At 40.6% G+C, this 19,503-nt stretch overlaps 2 protein-coding genes across 2 annotated transcripts; both read right to left on the bottom strand.

Annotated features, from left to right (window-relative positions):
* Positions 1 to 120: 120 nt before the first annotated feature.
* On the bottom strand, positions 121 to 12,563 carry akt2 (v-akt murine thymoma viral oncogene homolog 2). The gene is made up of 14 exons (XM_069147727.1): positions 12,055 to 12,563; positions 10,331 to 10,502; positions 9,894 to 10,025; positions 9,684 to 9,795; positions 8,498 to 8,651; positions 6,985 to 7,116; positions 6,814 to 6,879; positions 6,639 to 6,707; positions 6,065 to 6,187; positions 5,655 to 5,783; positions 4,932 to 5,146; positions 3,873 to 3,960; positions 3,684 to 3,786; positions 121 to 3,569 (listed from the first exon to the last, which is right to left on the bottom strand). Exons 2-14 carry the CDS (start codon positions 10,374 to 10,376, stop codon positions 3,490 to 3,492), a joined length of 1,449 nt encoding a protein of 482 aa, XP_069003828.1. The 5' UTR covers positions 10,377 to 10,502; positions 12,055 to 12,563; the 3' UTR covers positions 121 to 3,489.
* Positions 12,564 to 12,824: 261 nt separating this feature from the next.
* Positions 12,825 to 17,825, bottom strand: dhx40 (DEAH (Asp-Glu-Ala-His) box polypeptide 40). The gene is made up of 17 exons (XM_069147726.1): positions 17,468 to 17,825; positions 17,154 to 17,299; positions 16,942 to 17,061; positions 16,567 to 16,803; positions 16,107 to 16,173; positions 15,891 to 16,022; positions 15,665 to 15,764; positions 15,458 to 15,544; positions 15,124 to 15,306; positions 14,952 to 15,032; positions 14,682 to 14,839; positions 14,389 to 14,503; positions 14,118 to 14,226; positions 13,794 to 13,888; positions 13,631 to 13,700; positions 13,293 to 13,521; positions 12,825 to 13,048 (listed from the first exon to the last, which is right to left on the bottom strand). The coding sequence occupies exons 1-17, from the start codon at positions 17,637 to 17,639 to the stop codon at positions 12,927 to 12,929; spliced, it is 2,223 nt and encodes a 740-aa protein (XP_069003827.1). The 5' UTR covers positions 17,640 to 17,825; the 3' UTR covers positions 12,825 to 12,926.
* Between the last annotated feature and the right edge of the window lie 1,678 nt (positions 17,826 to 19,503).

Raw genomic sequence — 19,503 nt, 5'->3', positions numbered from 1 at the left:
CAAATGCATGTGAAATTGTAGAATTTATGTTTCTTGTCATTAAGTCTAAATATTAAGAAAATGGATTGCACACATGTGTAAGGTGACTGTAAAAATAATGCATAAAAAAAAGGACACAGATTTATTCAGTAAAAATGTTTACTGGCACATTATAGTTGCAAATGTTATAAGCTACCATACTGTAGCAGGTATCACCCGTTACATTGTAAAGTCTTGCAAAGGGGGGCTGTAAATGTCGACCAGGACAACGTCCTCCCCTTAAAGATTGCTTTTTTTTTCATTGCCCTCTGAGCCTCAACTAACAGCAACAAGCAAAAAAAAAAAAGAAAAGAAAGAAAGAAAAAAAAAAAATCTGTTACACCAGCATCAGGTGTGACATTCCTGACTGTTGATCACATTCAGATATACAGAGAAGCAGGGTAACCATAGTGAAGCTGCAAATCAAATACTACAAAGCTGCAGGTCTCCCCTTCTACTAATGCTGCATTCACCATCAAGCTTCTTCTTTTTTTTGGTATTTACACATTAATGAAGAGGCACTTGTTGTGCCTGTGTATGCCTACAGGAGAGGTCAGGGGTATTAACTTGCATGTTTAGCTGTGAAGCATTGCTTAAAGCGTGGCCAGCAGCGAGGTTCAGTGTATGGCTTCACAACCAATATCAAAAAAGTCCAGCAGCACCCCCTTATGGCCATGATAGCAATGAAGGCAAATCCACAGTGGAGTCCATCAGTGCAATGGTTCTGATATCCGGCCCTGCCGTTTCCAAAGCAGGACGCTATAGGCTAGAGTATGATGGCTGTGCCTGAGCCGGTGAGAAGAGATGCTGGAGTTGTGAACTGTAAATCAAAGCCATTTCATCACATTGTCATCTGCAGGAACTGGGGCCAACTCGTGCTCAATCAATGCTGAGCCCAAACCCTTTTGCTTCTTCTGTGTTCGTACCATCATCTCCACTCAAACATCTTGCAGGCACTCCGTCACTCACACAAACTTCAAATAGAAATAAATGAAGATGTTAAATGAGGAATACCCCAGAGAATGCTGATTTATGTTTTGTTTTTTTTTTCAAAACTTTTAAAGACCACTGTAGAATTAGTGCTTTGCAGAAAGGTATTAAATTAACAGTTTTATAACTGGCAATGCTACAGAGCATATCAAAGAACACCTCTTAATGCATTTAATTTAAATACTATTTGAAAAACAGGAACAAACCATCTTTGAATAAGCTCAACTTAAATGTGGTCTGCAAAATGTGGGCAGGTTTTCTGATTTAACCTAATTTTCCTTAATAATGCAAAACTAATATAAGCTTGATTATGTCACCCAATAATAGTGAGTTCAGTTCTGATGAGCCAATGGGATGACAGAAAAAACCTTCCTGTTTAAAGTCAAATTAGTTACCATTTCAATAAGCAATCCTCCAAAGGAATCCCCGTAAAATGAAGAACTTAAAAGAAAGCAGTTGAAAAAAACTTTTAATATATATATTTTGTATAATGTATACTTAAACAAGACAATGTGTCTTCCAAAATTTGAAAAATAGATGGACAAAAAGGGAGAAAAATTAACAAACAAAAACAAAACAATGACATACAAAATGGTTTGGATGTTCCTTTAGTGAAGCTCAGAGAGGAACCAACATCTCTTCCAGCATTATGGAATATTATATACTTGCGTCAATGCGATCACTTTTCAATATGCTGTACAGGGCTTCTCTCAATCATGTGCCTCAAAGTATGCAGGTTTTCATTTCAACTTAACAGTACAGCAGATGTTTTAAGTAGTTTCCGCCCTTTCTGCAGGCTGAAGGTTGGTCAAAGAGCTTGTACAGGTTTAAGTTGGACTGTAAACCTACAGACTGCTGCTCCAGACTACATCGATTAAGTGTTTCGACACAGCATTAAAGAAAACACAAACCAAAGACATCAAATGTGGAATCATATGAAGTGTTAAACGTCCGCCAAGCCAGTCAACTTTTGGCCTCTTACCAACGATTAAACTCTTTCATTCTTTAAATACAGGGACATTCAAAAGCTCATTTTAAAAATAGTTTAAACAATTACACTGATATTACAAATAGAAAATGAACATAAGATTGGTGCCTAACTCTTCAGCTAGGGAGTGAAAATTACTGGACCGAGGTCAGCGAACTGCTTTGTCTCATCTACATTGGCCTCTCTAGACAGGCTGGGGAAAAACTGTGGTCAAATGCCATGTCTCTATTCTCCTCTTTCCTTCTGTTCTCTGTCTGCAACACGCAGTGCGACTGGCCTTAATGAAAACGTACTTACCCATCCAACCAGCTACTACTTGGTCAGTCAGTTTGGACACTGCAACCTGGACTCTAAGAGCCTGACTGCTGCATCCCTTAAAGTTAAATTAATGCAGCTTTTAAAGCAGAGGTTAGCCATGCTAACCCTAACCCAGTTTCTATTCCTGACAGAGTCAATTTAGCGGCAAACTGGTCACAGCAATCATAAATTACATGACTGTTCCCTTTAAAAGTGAAAAATTGCCCATTGAGTGTGCTGTGTAGTGTCCTCTCTTGTCGATATTCCAGCAATGGTTCAGAGTTTAAAAACATGCATAAAAACAGACACAAATGGATGGCTGGGAATCAAAATGGGTGTTCATGCATTCTCTTGCGCTCTCACACGCATACTGTACATCAACACATCCGCTCGTCCATTCGTCATACATACACACCTGCAGTGCAAACACAGTAATGGCAACCCTCCTCGCCCCCACCCTCGTCCCCATTTCCCCTACCGTATAGGAAAATCCCACACTTGATTTGTAACAGCAAGTTCCAGAAAGAGCACTTGTTAAAAAAAAAAAAAAAAAAAAAAAAAAAAAATCACAAAAAAAATGTAGAAATATGGCTTTACATTTAAAACCGTAACAACTGATGAAATTAAAATTTTTCCTTTTCCCCAAATCTTTACCATTTTCCTAGTTTTGATTATACTTTTTTTTTAATTCTATCAAGTACGTCTATAATATGCAGTCTATGCATGGGTGGGTTGGTGTGGGTGTGGGTGTGTGTGTGTGTGTGTGTGTGTGTGTGTGTGAGACGCATGTGTGTGAAGCATGGGTACAGCTGGTAAAGAGGTGGTACTTGCTGGCATAACCTGGTTTTCAAAGTGTCAAAGGCTTTGATGTAGTGCCCAGTGTATTGCAGCAGAGGTCCTGTAGGGAGGCCTAATGCCGACCTTGAGAGGACGTACAGAGACAAAGCTGCCAGTCTGTCCACACAAACCTGCTGAGGTCAGTCATTCATGGTCTGTGTGTTCCTTTCTTATGATCCGTGTCTTGTCTGATTTTGCCAGTATATGTGTGCGTGTGCGTTAAAGACAATGAAAATGTGTCTTGTGCCACTTTTTTTTTTTGTTTGTTTGTGTCATTCAATTTCTCCCAGCAGTGCAAGTGTGTGTGTGGGATTGTGATCGTGTGCCAGCCTGCCTGCTTGTTCAAGAGTCTGGAGGGATCATTCCCGTATGCTGGCGGAGTAGGAGAACTGAGGGAAGTGCGTACGCTGATCTGAATCCTCGGCATCTAAACTGTCATCTGGGGTACACAAAAAGGGAGAGATGAATAAACATTACAGAGTAGAAAACACATGTGAGAGCTCATAGTTCCTTAAAAAAAAATGAACCCAAGCACAAACAAAAATCCACTTACACTTGTCCGGAGGAGTTATTGTAATAGTTTGTGCTGTGAACTCATCATCAAAGTAGCGCGTGTCCGTCTCTGACGTCACCTGGGGCTTGAAGGGTGGAATAAGCTGAGGAGGACGAAAATCAGTCACTTTCCATTCTGAAAATGTTGTTTTAAAAGGTCACATTGCCTGTCATTACCTCGCCCCCTTACCTTTTTGTCAGTGACATCCTGCCAGTTGATGGAGGTGAAGAACTTGTGGCTCATCACTTCTTTGGCATCGTCTGGTCCACCTCCGAGCCTGTAAAGAAGACAAAAACGCTATCATCTACACCCACGCACCAGCTACAAGTAACTGTGCAAACAATGTCATTACAGCTGTAAAACAAGCACTTGTGCGGTTGTTCTCCTCCGACTTGTGTTTACCCATTTCTAGACACATTTACACCTCATTTCCTCAGTACTTACAAGTGCATGTGTTAGTAAGCCTGCAGGCAGCGCTGAATGTGCTAATATTAGCAGTTCTTTGACTATTACCAGACACACGGGGGCTTGACCCAAACAACAATCAATTAAGTCCTTGTTTATGGCCATTACCTTGAACCAAAACTAATCAAGAAGGAACACGGGCTTCAATAACATGGTTACTTATTTTACAGCTGAATACAAGGTGCCCCTGAGCACAGCGGAGGATTCAGAAAACTAATTAAGCGCAACAGTCTCAAATCCCAGGAAGGAGATGTGTACTGCTGCTTCTTCAGGAGATTCGATTATTTATACTATGTTTGGTGTTTGGGGGTGAAGACAGGTAGTAATATTGACTCTTGAGGTGTTTTTCCACATTAATATGGAACTTTACGTGTACGTTAAAACCGAATAAAACAAAAAGAATAAATACGAGCCAATATGTTATTCTTGTATTTTTTTTTTTTTTTTTTTTAAATACTGACCTTAAAAATCCATTTATCTGTTGCACTTTAGTGACAAAATCTTAACACTGAACCAATGCTATGACAAAGTGAAATGCCTAAAAGCAATATGTTGGATTGTTTCAAGCAATGATTTGTTTGTGGTTAAGTATGTGTAAAATAATTTAAAAATTTTTTTTAGTGTCAGCAGTCTAAAACTGATAAAAAAAAAACCAACAAGTTGTTTAAAGATATAAATACTATAAGGAACAACAGTGTTACATAATCTTGTGCTTATTTTGGACCCTAATTATTCTCAAAGTATTTACTAATTAATTAGTGTTTGTTAAGCTGTACTGCTTACCTTTGTTTGGGATCCTTTTTAAGCAGGCCTGCCAGCAGGGCCTTGGCCTCAGGAGCCAGATTCTTGGGGAAGCGGATCTCCTCCATGAGGATAAGCTCAAACAGGCGCTCGTGGTCCTGATTGTAGAAGGGCAAGCGACCACACATCATCTCATACATCACCACGCCAAGTCCCCACCAGTCCACTGCTCGTCCGTAGTCATTGTCCTCGAGCACCTAACAAGGAAGGATTGTCAGCGCAGAATTGGAAATGAAAAAAGCTAGTAGCAGCCATGAAATCTTCACATTTGTTATCCTTTGATTAGTAGCAACTTTACATCGTGTCATTTTTCAGGAAATTTAAGGAGCAGTTGCAGGTTTTAAGGTGTGGGTGCCCTGGCAGCTTATTGGTTACGGTACAATGAGGCAAAAAAAAAAAAAAAAACATAAAATAGAAGTCTAAAAGTCTTAAACTGCTATTTACACATACAAAACAGTTTAAAACATGACTTGATGTTACTTATTTGTGCTTTTCTAAACTGTACACAACCAGACCTTTGACAGCAGTTAAATTCAGAGGAAAGAATGTCCATTTGTTTTCCTGATCTGTCATTGTACCAAAGCACAGAGACTACAATATAATATCAAACAGTACCATCTGAGCTGCTGTCCTTACTGTATCCGTATTTATTCACATAATCCTGGTCAAAACCCAAATTGATGTCAACAGCCAACATGGAGTTACCTCTGGTGCCAAATACTCCGGGGTTCCACAGAAAGTTTTCATGGTGGCACCATCTGTGATCCCTTCTTTACACAGGCCGAAGTCTGTTATCTTAATGTGGCCATCCTTGTCTAACATGAGGTTTTCCAGCTGTGTAGGGAAACATTCAAAGTGGAGTCAAATCAGTTGGCAGCTATGGTGGGAGAACGACTTCAGAATGCAATACGATGGCGATATAAATGAAACTTGAAGACCGGGACTGAAAATAAGTGAAAAATATTAAGTTGTTGTTGTTTTTTTACAATACAATCAACTTTAATACTCACGGCAGTAATTTAAATCCGTCATTACTACCAATAATATTTCGTCCCTCCAGACAATTTACAATATACAAATTATAATGGTATTCCGTAAAAACGAGGACGCCGTACCTTTAGGTCCCTGTAAACTACATTGCGTGAGTGTAGATACTCCAGTGCCGACACTATTTCTGCACCGTAGAATCGCGCCCGGTCTTCTGTGAATACTCTGTCCCGGGATAAGTGAAAGAAGAGCTGCAAAAGAAAAGAAAAATAAACATGGATGTGGGAACAAAACAATTCTTAAAATTCTTGAAGAAACTTACTGTCATAAAAATCCTTCATTTCAATATAATTCTTAGGGTGTCTAATTGAAACATCTGTGCACATGTCTATGACCTTTAAGAAATCAAAATTTCCTTTTCATTTTAAAAATAATTTTAGGATAAATAACTAGCCCGAATCCATGCAGTAACCAAAGCAATCTTTGCAGTACAGGTGCAAGAATAAAGACTGATTTGATTTCCATTCTTTGCGCACCGTTTTGATGCATCATTAAATCCAACATTCAGCCCTGATTTGATTTTAGTCCTAAGTTGGTTTCAGCTCTACTACAAATCGGCGTTTCCCTTAAGGTCACACACACAATTAAATAATAACACACCAGACAAAAATTGTAGTCCCGATGAGAACGAGCAACACTTACTTCTCCTCCATTTGCGTACTCCATCACGAAGCATAGCCGGTCGTGTGTTTGAAATGCATATTTTAGTGTCTGTAGGAGAGTAGAAATAAACTGGTGACTGCATTATACGTATTAAATGGTCTCTTAATTTTGGAAAGCTCAAACTGAGGCAATAATGAATGCACTGGTAACCCACTGTTAGAAAGGGATGCCGTGTGTTTTGGAGAACTCGGCTTTCTGTAACCGTGTGTGCCACCTCATCCTAAAGGCATAAACAAAAAAACACACATTCAGTGCATGCAATGAGAGCAAGACTGTGACAGCACAGTTTAAAGTAAAGATTTTGCTGTGATGGGATAACACTAACTTTAGCAATGATGACTTCTTTGCGGAGGATTTTCATGGCATAGTACATCCCTGTGGCCTTCTCCTTCACCAGAATCACTTTACCAAACGTCCCTTTGCCCAGCAGCTTCAGGTAGTCAAAATCACTCATGGTCTGCAGGAAGAAAAGTCAAATATTAGCCAAGACAAAGCTGCGCTCACACCAAACTTTCCTCATTCGTGCTTTAACTTAAAGACACCACGAATGTTTGCCATCTTTGAGTTTTGATCCGACTTTAATATAGCATGTAATATAAAACCATGAACAGTATTCTCAGAGCCTTTCTCTGAAATTGTGATGGCTTCCTGTTCTATTGTTCACACTGCTAATGTCTATGCGCTATAGTTGATGTTTCCCACATACTAATCTCTAATGCACGTGAGGCACAACATGTCATGGCGTGAAGCAGTTCTAAATATGTCTCACCATTAGGGAGCATTTCAATTAGCACTTGAGAAACTACAGCAAGAAAATGAACTAAAAATCTTTATGCTCTGAAAATAATTAGTTAAGACTTCTGCAAACCTATCGTGACAGCAGGCCTGTCACAATTATAAATGAATCACCTGGTTGAAATTATTTGACATAACAGCAATTATTCTGCAGAATCATTAGAATAATTTCTATTCATCCGTATAAAATGAAACTGGCAGAAATGTCATATTTCCATCTTGTTTTCTACTGTTTGAGGTTTAACTGGTGCTCTGTTAATGACATTATCTAGTTGTGCCTCCTTCTGCGGTGGCACTAATTCTCTACTCGTGTGTCATTAAACTGCTGCTATGGTTTAATGACACACGAGTAGAGAATTAGTGCCACCGCAGTACATTGTTTATTTTGATTACTAGAACTAGTCCTACTATTACTTGTCATTGTCACAAATTTTGTTTGTATATTTCAGTGATAGACTTTGCCTAGTTGAGTTTAAAAATCCTAAAGAGACAAACAGATTTTTATAATTCAATGTTCAATTATTCTTATACAATGATGGTGGCATAAAATTAGTAGAAAAAAAGATTGTTAATTGCAATAATTTGGATAACAATAAATCCTCAACTAATATTTCATGATTGTGACCGCTCTGCAGTCGTAGTTAGACTAAAGAAGTATGAGAATTTTTTTCCCACAAAATAAGGAGTCAAAATCAAACTACTTTGTAGAACCAGACTTCTTGATCAGTACACATCATCAGCTACACAAGCTGCATCTCTACACACTTTTTACACTGAATAATAACATCACTGCTAGAGAGAGAGAGAAAAAACACCTTTGCAAAACCAAAATCATTCAAATATACTTGTACTGTCAGCATGGGACGAAATATGTACACAAATGCTGCCCTCCTTTCATTTAAAGCTTGCTTCACCAAAAAAAAAAAAAAAAAAGCTTTGAGAAAGAGGCTTAAAGTTTGAACAACTTGCCCAATAAAGATGAGCTTAGCTGGACAAACACAGCAAACACTCAGCTGCCGGGCACTGCTTGCGCAAATACTGACCACTTTTGTGCGGGATTTGGACACAGCAATCTCCATCTCCTCTGTGCCGCTGCTCTCGCTAGGCGAGCCAAATTTGATCTCCATGGGTTCCTCATCCTGCTGCTGACTCTTCAGGCTGTTTGCCACCGCCTGGATCGATCGCATCCATTCCTCCCTGACCCACAAGAAAACACAGGTTACCCTCATCAAACCGAGCCGATGCCGTGTCTAAATTACTCTAAATGTATTCGTTAAGAATATTAAATGATGAGCTGTTGTTAGCAGTGACATACTATTGTAGACTGTGTTTTTTTATTTATTTATTTTTATGTATAAACAGATGGCATAGATATTGTGTCAAAAATATATCTTTAAGGTAAAACAGTTGTTCAGCCAGCAAAGTTTAGAAAGTAGAGGATAATCTGAGTACTATTCAGCTGGGGGCTGCTGGGATTTAGTGCTTGGCAAAGCCGATGTAAACAAAACTCAATGATGATTGCTTGGGTTAGAGGTGAACAATCAGGTCTAATCTGCCACTAAATTCTATTTGGAGCATGATGGTGGTTTCTACTCTCACAAACTAAATGGATTTCACCGAATGTAGTGAACAACGGCCCATTTAGCTCCTCAGGTCCCAATATTGGTCCTCGTGTCTTTCTATCTAAAAAAAAAAAAATTGTTTTCTTTCTCAGTTTGGGCTTCAAACAAATCCAGTGTTGTACATGCCCACAAATGCTTTCCAAAGTTGACATTTCTGATTATAAAACTCAGGTATTATTTCAAATCTGGATTGATGTTTATGTTGTGATCATATTAAGACTGTAGAAATGTGCCAGTTGTTTGCCAAAATAAAAAATGAAGTTGAGAGCAATTAAATAGTGAATTCGGCTAAACTGACACATCATACTGTAACTGATAACAGAGAGAAGAAGGAAACAGAGCAGAGCTTTACTGGAATGAGAATCAGCAGATTTACTCTTTATCCCACTGCTAAATACATTTTTCTTGATTTTTTTTTTTTGTGTGTGGATGTTTCAGTGAAGACGGACAACTTTTTCAAAAGCCTCCATAAGTGTGGAAAGAAGCTGTTTCCACATGTAAATTGAATTCTCAGATTGACTGGCCTACGCCCACTACAAGCCACCCTCTCACATAATGTTTCTATTTCCCGAAGGCCACACAGAGACAGAATATAGGAGACATTTACCTCTCGTCATTGCTGTCTACGTGGAAGGTCCGCTCGATGACCGAGGTCCACTGCAGACAACGAATGACAAATGTATTGGGCTTGGGACGCTCTGTTTTCATCAGCTGGCATTCTACAAAGCAGAGATACATCAGCTGACACGGGAGAACTGAAGACACTAACAACAGTTTAATATTGTGTGCCAGAAGGTCAGAAGGCCAGAAAGCTGACCTGCGACAGAGAAGTTGTTGAGCGGTGGGAGGCTGTGGTCACTGGACACCTCAGGCTTCTCTTTGTAGCCGATGAAGGAGCCATCACTCTTTAAGATGAAGTAACGAGGACGCCATGTTTTAATGTATTCACCTGGAAACAGACCGGACAAGAATTTTAAGAAACTTGCATGTTTGGGTACCTGCTTGTGTGTTTGGCTTTCCTGTGGATAAAGATGCTACTCTCTACCACAATATTATGACATTAGGAATCCATTGTAAGTGACTGCATTAAGCTGTCATAGCTGATCTCCATTAATGAAGAATTTACAAACTTGGCAAATTACAGACATTAAAAGCCTATAGAGGAGTATTTATACTCATAACATAGGTTTTGACACAGACTATCACTTTAATGTAGGCTTAGATGATGGATGGTGAACACAAAGGGCCCCTTACCTCTCTTGTGGAGCCATCCGTCTCTCACAACACTGACTTCATTCATGCTGGGGCAGAAAACTGTCTGGGTAGGGAGGGGGCTGCAGACAAGCTGGTGGAAATTGTGTAAACTGCTTATTGGTCAAGTGCCTGACTGTGGCTCAGATTGAAAATAACCTCTATAATGTAATACCTGGAGGAGAGAACAAAACAAATCTTGTTAAATTCAGAATAATCAATAAATGCCAGTTATCATCATGCAAAAAAAAAAAAAAAAAATCAACCATAATTGCAGGCTGATGTTAGGTTTAACATGTAATTATAACCCTCCGAGACCATCAAGAACAGCTATAAACATCCCAGAATAACATAACAGCGAAGGGGACTACTTTTCATGACTGCAAATGTTAATTATGAAGTCAATACAAACTTTCTTTGACTTTTAAAGGTGTTGTAGCCAAAACATAGGGCCTAAAGGAAGTACAACTACAACCAATGAGATAGGGGTGGAGAGCCAAAGTGAAACTGATTTCTGCTGACAAAGTATTGCTCTTGATGCCTATCTGAGTGTTTTTCAACACAGCATCGGCTTGAATAAAACACAAGGCACTTCTGTTGCCTTGAAACAACTCCACAACAAAGAAATCAGCACGGCATCGTGGCGACCCACTCCCGAGTACTTCCATCGTCTCGTGCAAATCTCCCTGACATACCTTTGGTGTTTCCACAGTCGTGCTATTTATATAAATGGTCTTCTGATTTTGCAGTGATGCCAAGTAAGAATAATCGAGGGATTAATGCGACTGATGTAACAATTAGCAAAATGCCTGCAAAGCTTCTGTCCTGTCAAAGGCACCAGGTTCCTGCAGCTCTTGGTGAATGTTTGTGGAGAGGCCTGGTGGTCCAGGGTCAGCCCTGAATCAACAGCTTATGTTAGATAATGGGTTTAGCAGAATTTCTCAGTATTTCAGTGGAAATGATGGGGTTGTATACTACAGTGCGTACAGTCACAAAAAGGCTGTTTGAAATGTGTTTTTTTGTGTTGTTGTTGTTTTTTTAAAGATAAAAACAGATAAGTATTCCCTCGACTTCAGACCTTTTTTTTTTTTTTAATGACCATCCACTGTTATTTGAATGGCCAGAGTCACGTGGGGTGTCTGAGATAATATGTAATAACTTCACAGTGTAATCGTGCACAAACATGTCATCTCGTCTCTTTTACGACACCAATCAAACATCAAGTCGTTTTGTTGGTTAACATTTAGTCACTCGAGCGGAGAACAACAAAGACGAGACCAAACACTAAAAACAACACCTACGCACTTACGTATTTATATTGAATTATAGTCTAAAAACAAATAAAATAATATAAATAAACTGCGTACCGTACCGAGCACAAACACGAGCTGCCAAAAACGTAAACATCACCGTGACGTTAACGGGGAGCGAACCGAGACAAAAACAAAGTCAACAAACGTTACCTCCGACCCCGGGGCAGCTCGTTAGCTTCACTTATCGGGGAGCCCGAGAGGAACGAAGAGGTGCTGCGGCTCGACTAACATTGCAGCTGACGGGCGGCCGGGGGGACACCGACGCGGGGGACACCGACACGGGGACACCGACGCGGGGGACACCGCATTACGACCGCACAAGGCAGCTCGCCAAACAATATCGTCCGAGCTAACGGCTAGTTAGCACGCGAGTTCGCCACTTGCGGTGGTTCAGACGAGTCCGGTTGTTCCTACCTCGACTTCAGCGACAGAAACTCTCTCTCCTTCTTCTCCTTCTTCTCCTTCTTCTTCTTCCCTCCACCAGCCGTCAGAGCTCCGCAAAGCGCCTGCCAGTTATCCCTTGAAGCTTGTGTGTACTGAACTCTGTCAATGATCACACGAGCTCAGCGAGCTTGTTTTCCTTCTCTCTCGCGGCGGCGGCGTGCTGCTGCAGTGGTTCACTGGAGCAAGCAGACCACCGAATAAAGTCCACGGAGAGGTGGACAGGTACGTTATATAAGACCACAAGTAATCCTGGGAAGATATATATATATATATATATATATTAAAAAAAAAAAAAAATTTAAAAAATTTAAAAAAAAACAAACCCCGCCTCGTTGTTGGGTTTTTAATGTAGTTTAGTCGCCTGCTAGGCAAACGAAGCCCTCCGTCCCAGCCAGACAGTCACAGCAGCCCCGCAAGAGGAAGTGACGTACGAGAGCAGAGCGGGTCCACTGCACCTGAACGGGCCGGTGTGAAAGTACACCGAGTACCAGTACTGTAACCTCAGCCTCACCCCCCCTCCCCTCCCCTCCCCCCAACCGTGCAGAGCTGGAGAACAGGCTGTCTGACAGACAAATAAATAAATAATAATAATAATTTTAAAAAAAAACCCGTGAAATTTGCCAAAATGCATCTAACAGATCGTTCACTGTCAGTCGGGTCCTGCTTCACAATAAAGCACCAATTTTTTTTTATCAAACCACTGCTGCGGCGTGATTGTATGAAGCAGAGGGTGTAAAGAATAGAGAGGCAAGGTTACAAACATTACATGTGTTTTATTATTGATTTCCAAAACCGCTCCTTTGTGACACTGCGTATCTCATCCTCGAAACCAACTGCAAATGTCAAAGAGGTTTACTTTGTTGTCTTTGTTGCTTACGTTGCAGGTAGCGAGCACGCGCATCGCTCACTGTGGTTTCGTTGTTTCGCTTCTCCAGCATCTTCATGACATCCTCAGTAGAAACCTCTGAAAGAAAAAAACATGGTAATCTATTACCTTATTTCAAACGCAGCTTAACCTTGCTTTAAGTTCATTCAACTCTGAAGGATTATTAATGACCTTTTAATCCGTGGCTATGCTATAGCCAGACTCTTTATTTTGGATAATTTTATGTATTTCCTATCAGGTAGTAGAGACCAAATACACAACACATATACCATCACTTTGCAAATAAATATTTAGTTAATTAAATAAAATAATTATAAAAAACCTGGTGGTCTTTTGGCTGCTTCTCTGGTCTCCCATTTGATCATCTCAGCATCAGTAACTTCCTCTCTTGCTACACTGCTCAACTCATAGACGTCCACTTCATGGAGTTTTGGTAATAAATCCTTCACCCATTCATATCGAATAGGACATACAGTCCGGATGTACACGCGTGAGGTTACCAGCACGTCGTGGAAGATGACCCAGTTCAGCTCTGCCTCCTGGTCAAATAGCTTGGAGCCACGACAAATTGAGAGAAGGAGGAATCAGAGAACACGTGTTACTTTTTGTTGCAGTTTGAATGTAGAAAATGACCTGAAAACAAACAAAAAATATATTCACCGATGAGGACGGGTGGATGTTAACCATAGATCCATTGCCGTCCATTGTGCAAAAAACCTTTCCAACAGACCTATGTGGGATGGAAATAAATAACAAGGATTCACAAATTGCAAAAACATCTCAGAGTCTGAGTGTCATAATTTCAAATTAACACTGGTGATACCTTCTGGCAACGTTGGTAAAGTATCCTGTGCACAGGCATCGTCTAAGGAGTTCACTCTTATTGCCATCAAATGTTTCTATGGGGAAATCTCTTTTCTGGAAAGCAAGAGTCACAGAACTTAAGAAGCACACTGGATTTAATTTGGATTTCCATTGTGTCAACAAACAGAATGCAAAAAAATTGTCATTTAATAAAAATGACAAACATCTGACAGCGATCTGCAAAGAGATGGACCATTTGTTTTAATTATTTAAATCTAACACTGATGTGGGGATGAAGTATGATCTGTATCAGCTCAGAATACAATGTGAAAATGTTTATAACCTGCTGGAGGCGGAGGAGGATCTCCCGCAGCTGAGTCTCCACACTGAAGGCCGACTTCAGCGCCCTCCAGTGGATCCAGTTGTCCTTACACCACGCTGAAGGTGCGTCACTACGGGGTGCAAGAGAGAGGCTGACACTCAACAACAGCTGTTATAACATCACCATACAGTATAAAGTCCAGCATGCAGACTAACACTGACACTTCTTTGCACAAACAAGGGAAAAAATAAAAATGCACCTTGCAACAGCACTAATGAATTATTTCCTTTACCTGGATTTACATGACTGAAACACACTGACAAGTGTGGCAAAGTCGTTCATGCTGCCAGTCTTTGCAGCCAGCGCTCTGTGCTTCTTGTCTGCCTCCTTCTGCTTGTCAGGGTGGCCTGCAGGCAGCAAGAGATCAGTCAGAATTTACACCTACATTTTAGACTTAGTGTTTCTGTTATAAGACAATTCCCTGATAAACCTTCAGCAGTACAAAATGTTTTTTCTTCATTGCATCACAACTTGCTTTTTATCCTGCTTTGAGGTTCCTCAATATCAAAAAGCTAAATTGCCGACCTGGCCTGATGAAGATGTTCTCCACAGACAACATGGCGGCCACCGGGAGCAGCAGGTCCTGGCAGCCGAGCGAAGCAGCTTTGAGCACGGCCCTGGTGAGGCCTGGGTGCAGGGGGAACTCCACCATCAGCTCGCCCAGCCGGGTCACTCTACCTCTTCTACAGCCCGAACATCAGACAGAAAGAAGCTCAGGACATTTTTCGCAAAACCGGTTTAATCTGATACTGCTGTGAACGCAAAATTGCTGTGAACCCAAAACCAAAGACTCACCTGTCGATGGCATCGAACTGGTAGAGCTGTTTTAGAGCCTCTAGAATGAATCTCTCTTCTGGACAGTCCAGAAAAGGAAACCTTAAAAGAAATCATCTCTTCATTATAAAATATTTATGAACTCAAGGGAGTTAAACTTCACTGAATTGGCACAGAATGGGTAGCAATGTACCTAATCACATCATGAACACCCAGGCACTTGAGTGTGAGAATCACTGCAGTCAGACTTGTCCTCTGGATCTCTGGAACTGTATATTCAGGCATGCACTTCTCCCAGAATTCCTCGGTATAGATTCGAAAGCATTTCCCGACTGACGTTCTTCCAGCTCGGCCTGCTCTTTGCTGAGCCTCGCTCCTAATGACAGAAAATCCCCCCCCCCCAAAAAAAATTCACTTCAAATCTCTGCGGGCAAGCTTTCCTCATGGCTTCGGTGTAAGCAGGAAAATGACTACAAACAAAGTTGTTTGCGGGTTTAAAGCAACACGCTATTGTTTTCGAGACTCACTTTGAAATAGGCAGAACCTCCAAGATATCCATGCCCACTCTTGAATTGTGGTTGAGTTGCTTCACAAACCCGCTGTCTACGATGTACCTACATGGGGAAAGGAGGCCATAAAGATATGTTTTGCAGAGCTGTAATGGTAACGTCCCAAAAAAAGATGATTTCAGGTGCCAATTGTGTGGCTGCATATATATGTGGCACCATGCTCACTTTACACCACTGATGGTCAGAGATGTTGCCGCGATGTTAGTGGCTACCACACACTTTCTTATTCCTGGCGGTGGAGGCTGAAAGATCTGCCTCTGTTGATCTATGACGAGACCAAAAAAACCCAAAAAACAAGTAAAATAAAAGGAGTAGTAACACAAACAGTCGACACTGATTTTAATTTGGAAAATCTACAATGAGGCGATAACAGCTGTTGTAATGTGTTTACCGGTGGGCATGGAGCCATAAAGAGGCAGGATGAGAAGGCCCTCCACCGTTTGGTCCTGCACGTCATAGCGGTAGTCTATGCACTCAGCTTTTTCATACAACAAGTCACAGGCACGCTCAATTTCCGACTGACCTGTCAAACACAAAAAAAAGTAATGTGGCAGATTTTTTTTCAACGGATATACTCTGATCTCGATAATCAAGAATCGTTACTTGCCTGTCAAAAACACCAGAATATCCCCGGACATTTCACTGGTGTGCAAGTCCAGCGCCACTTTCACAACCTGTGGAGCAAAAAGGAGTAAAAGCCAATAAATAGCAACTAAATGCATCAATCTACAACAACATATCTAAATGTAATTCATCAGTAATATTTATGAGGCTGTGAAACCAAATTTAAGTAAATGTCTTCACAGCAAATACAGGAATATTCAAAACACTAGTTAAATATACTGTCGCACTGCTGTGTGCAAGTTGACTAACTACCTCATCTGTACACATTTTAATCTTATTGTTACTATACTTTATTGTAATCAATCTATCTTATGTGGATTACTTCTATGGGTACTGCATATCTGTCTCGTTTATCTTGAATATAAACTGCTGGAACACTCACATTTCCCTTTGGGATGAATACAAGTGTTACCGTATCTAACATAGAAAATGTAACTAAGCACCTCTTTCACATAACCGCTGCTCTCTGTATCTTTGGGTCTGACAGCTGATCCAAAAGTGCAGGTTACAGGGAACATCCTCCCAGGAATAGCAAAGGCGGGACAGTTGCTGAGAAAAGCCGACAGTTTGTCCGTTTCCATGGTGGCGGACATCACCACCACCCTCAAAGGGAGAGATCGTCCCTTGGTGGCCTTTGCTGGGTTTGAGAACATTTTCTTTAATAAACCCAGAAGAATGTCCTGAAATAAATGCAAACACATACTCAATGTGGGGATGCAGAGAGAACAAACTGCTTTGGGAACGCTGATACGCTTTAAGTGTGTAACAGGGTAATGCAGAAAGTGAGTTCATGGCTTTGGGCAAACATGTTGACGCACCGTGTTGAGGCTGCGTTCATGAACTTCATCCAAGATTACAACACTGTACTGAGACAGCCCAGGGTCGGCCAGGATCTCTCTGAGCAAACAGCCATCCGTCATGTACTTCACCACCGTGTCCTGGCTCAGACACGATCACACCTTCACGTCATCAAATATGCACAGGGAAAAAAGATCTTCTGCAGAGAACGGGTCATCTTTTTGTTTCTCACCTGCGATGTGCAATCATCGAACCGTACTTGGTAGCCAACCTCCCTTCCCAGACTGCACTGCATCTCCTGAGCGACCCTCTGGGCCACTGTGATGGCAGCCACCCGGCGAGGCTGCGTGATGCCAATTTTTCCATCTTTACAAAAACCTGAGCAAAAACAGGAAATGGGTCATATTTTCAAATTTGAGGTCACACATTTAATGAAACATGATTCACCAACACAAAAGTGAAACGATTACTTTGAACACAGAAGTTCTCGTGTCTAAGTGTAATTTTGGATGATCTGTGTTTAACAGCGACATTACAAACACTTACCTGCTTCATGCAGGTACTGTGGGAGTTGTGTGGTTTTGCCGCTGCCGGTCTCGCCGGTAACAAGCAGGAAAGTGCTGTCTTTCACAGCCTGAATAAGTTTGGTTTTGTGCCGACAGATCGGCAGCTGTGTGTCCTCGTTTCCTTTTGAGTCCCATCTCGTCGATTTGGACATAACCGACAACTTAAGTGTGTGGCTTTACCAGAAGATATCAGCGTGAGGAGCTGACCAGACAACAGTAGCACTGACCTCAATGATGCGGAACACAGCTCAGTTAGTGTTTGTGCCCGCAGACAATATTAAACTTGACAAAATCTCAATTTGTTCATGTTTTTTTTTTTTTTTTTTCAACGAAGGCACGCAGACTCATTGACTTCCGCAAACTAACCCATTCTCCATTTCTATTGGTCTACTTGTGAGCACGTGACCCAGATACACCAACAAAAAAAAACTAGATTTTTTTTTTTGAATTTAGCTTTATTTACACAAAAAGAAGACAATATCAAATTGAACACAAAAGCTCATCGAGTCAATTTATTTGTTTGCTCTGTGAGACCTTTTATTTATTTATTGAAGCAGAGTTCAGAACAACTCCTGTAATGCTTATAGACGTGATATTTTCCCAGAGGTATTCTCAAATCAATTAGAAACACTTGGTGAGGTGTTGAACCTGAAGCAAACCAAACTCAGATGTATCAACTATGCATCTACATTAATACATACAAGCCTTCACCTATCTGCACTTACCACCCAAATTAAAGAGTCACCATGTTGTACATTTCGTAAGCCTTTTCATATATTTATTATAAAAAGGCTAAAATGATTTTCCTTTTTTTTTTTTGCTGTCATTATCACAGTCTCACACGGTCTTAGTATACATTTATTTTCATCACAAATCATGCACAGTTTTTGGCTCAACTGTTTCTAATCTCAGTTCTTCAAGATATGATGTGAAGAGCTTTTTCTGATAATTCACACTTCAAAAAGAAGAGGTCCACCAGAGACTACATTGTAAAAAGTCCTGTGTCCTGGCTCTGGTGGGATCCTTCTTAATTTACGCTTTCCTGAAAGACATAGAAAAACATAAGCTGTTGTTAACAGCGTAATGTGCAAATGTGTCAAGTTATATATTCCAGTGTCATTTACATCAAGGAGCTTTTCAGTCAATATATCGACTGTCCTCAGACAATCCGTTCTGATAAGAAGAAATTAAATTTCAAACTGCATTAAGTACAAATAGGCAGAAATTCCACTTGCCACTGCTGCAGTGCTGTAAGCAATCTGGTCCTTTACATATCTCTGCATCACAGTGGAAATATACCTGCAAGATAACAGGAGAAATGTATCAAGACTAAAAGACTAAAAAAATATATCCAATGATACTATTTCTTTCTTTCTGTTTCTCTTACATACCAGGTTTTTAAATGTTAGCGGTTTCACAAACGAGAACAGCTTAACCTCAAACATTTGTGAAGGGCGGGATATGTCAGCTCTTTACCGGAGACCGGCAGCACAACAGTTCTGTGGCTATCACCAGTGAAAGGACACCTTGATTGGATACAAAGAGGAACTTCACTTGTTTCCCTTTTGAGCTTTTTTTTAAAATTTATTTTTAGATATAACATCTGCCACAATCTGCTATTTGATTTCAAGCATTTTTACCCTTTAACAAGCAGGTTCCATCTTTGTGGGTCATGTGGGTCCTCAGTCGGGGTAGCCCAGCAGTCCTCCAGCAGCAGCACCAAGTCCTTGTCCTCATGTTTGACAACAAACACCTCAACATACACAGGTTGGCCAAGTTCAGTTAGTGTTGGAGGGTCATGGGAGGAATAGAAGGACCTGCAAGAGGAATCTGCAGATTAAAAAAAAGCCGGTGAGACCCACACTGTATACTCCAGGTTTGACACTTGCCCTTCAAAGTAAAAGGGACTTATCTTTATACATGCTAACACATTTTAACAGTAACATCAGTGATTTTAAAGTTATTGTCATTAATATAAAATGCATACAGAAACATGTAAAAAATAAACACAGAGAA

The sequence above is a fragment of the Embiotoca jacksoni genome, unplaced genomic scaffold (genome assembly GCF_022577435.1).
Source record: "Embiotoca jacksoni isolate LCO1_2020_lvr unplaced genomic scaffold, fEmbJac1.0.p SCAF_14, whole genome shotgun sequence".
Classification (NCBI taxonomy): Eukaryota; Metazoa; Chordata; class Actinopteri; family Embiotocidae; genus Embiotoca; species Embiotoca jacksoni.
Note: the sequence above shows the minus strand (reverse complement) of the source record. Positions and strands in the feature narration are given on the sequence as shown.

Bases quoted from the DNA above. Each gene is read 5' to 3' on its own strand.
- akt2 (XM_069147727.1), bottom strand. From the start codon at position 10,376: ATGAATGAAGTCAGTGTTGTGAGAGACGGATGGCTCCACAAGAGAG. The intron at 7,117-8,497 runs GTCAGTATTTGC...TTCTTCCTGCAG, and splicing joins CCAAATCCCGCACAAAAGTG to ACCATGAGTGATTTTGACTA. The intron at 5,147-5,654 runs GTAACTCCATGT...CTTCCTTGTTAG, and splicing joins CGGAGTATTTGGCACCAGAG to GTGCTCGAGGACAATGACTA.
- dhx40 (XM_069147726.1), bottom strand. From the start codon at position 17,639: ATGTCCAAATCGACGAGATGGGACTCAAAAGGAAACGAGGACACACAG. The intron at 15,033-15,123 runs GTACATTGCTAC...ATTTCTTTTAAG, and splicing joins GGTGTTCATGATGTGATTAG to GTTTCCTTTTCTGGACTGTC. The intron at 14,227-14,388 runs GTAAAGGAAATA...TGCACCCCGTAG, and splicing joins TTTCAGTCATGTAAATCCAG to TGACGCACCTTCAGCGTGGT.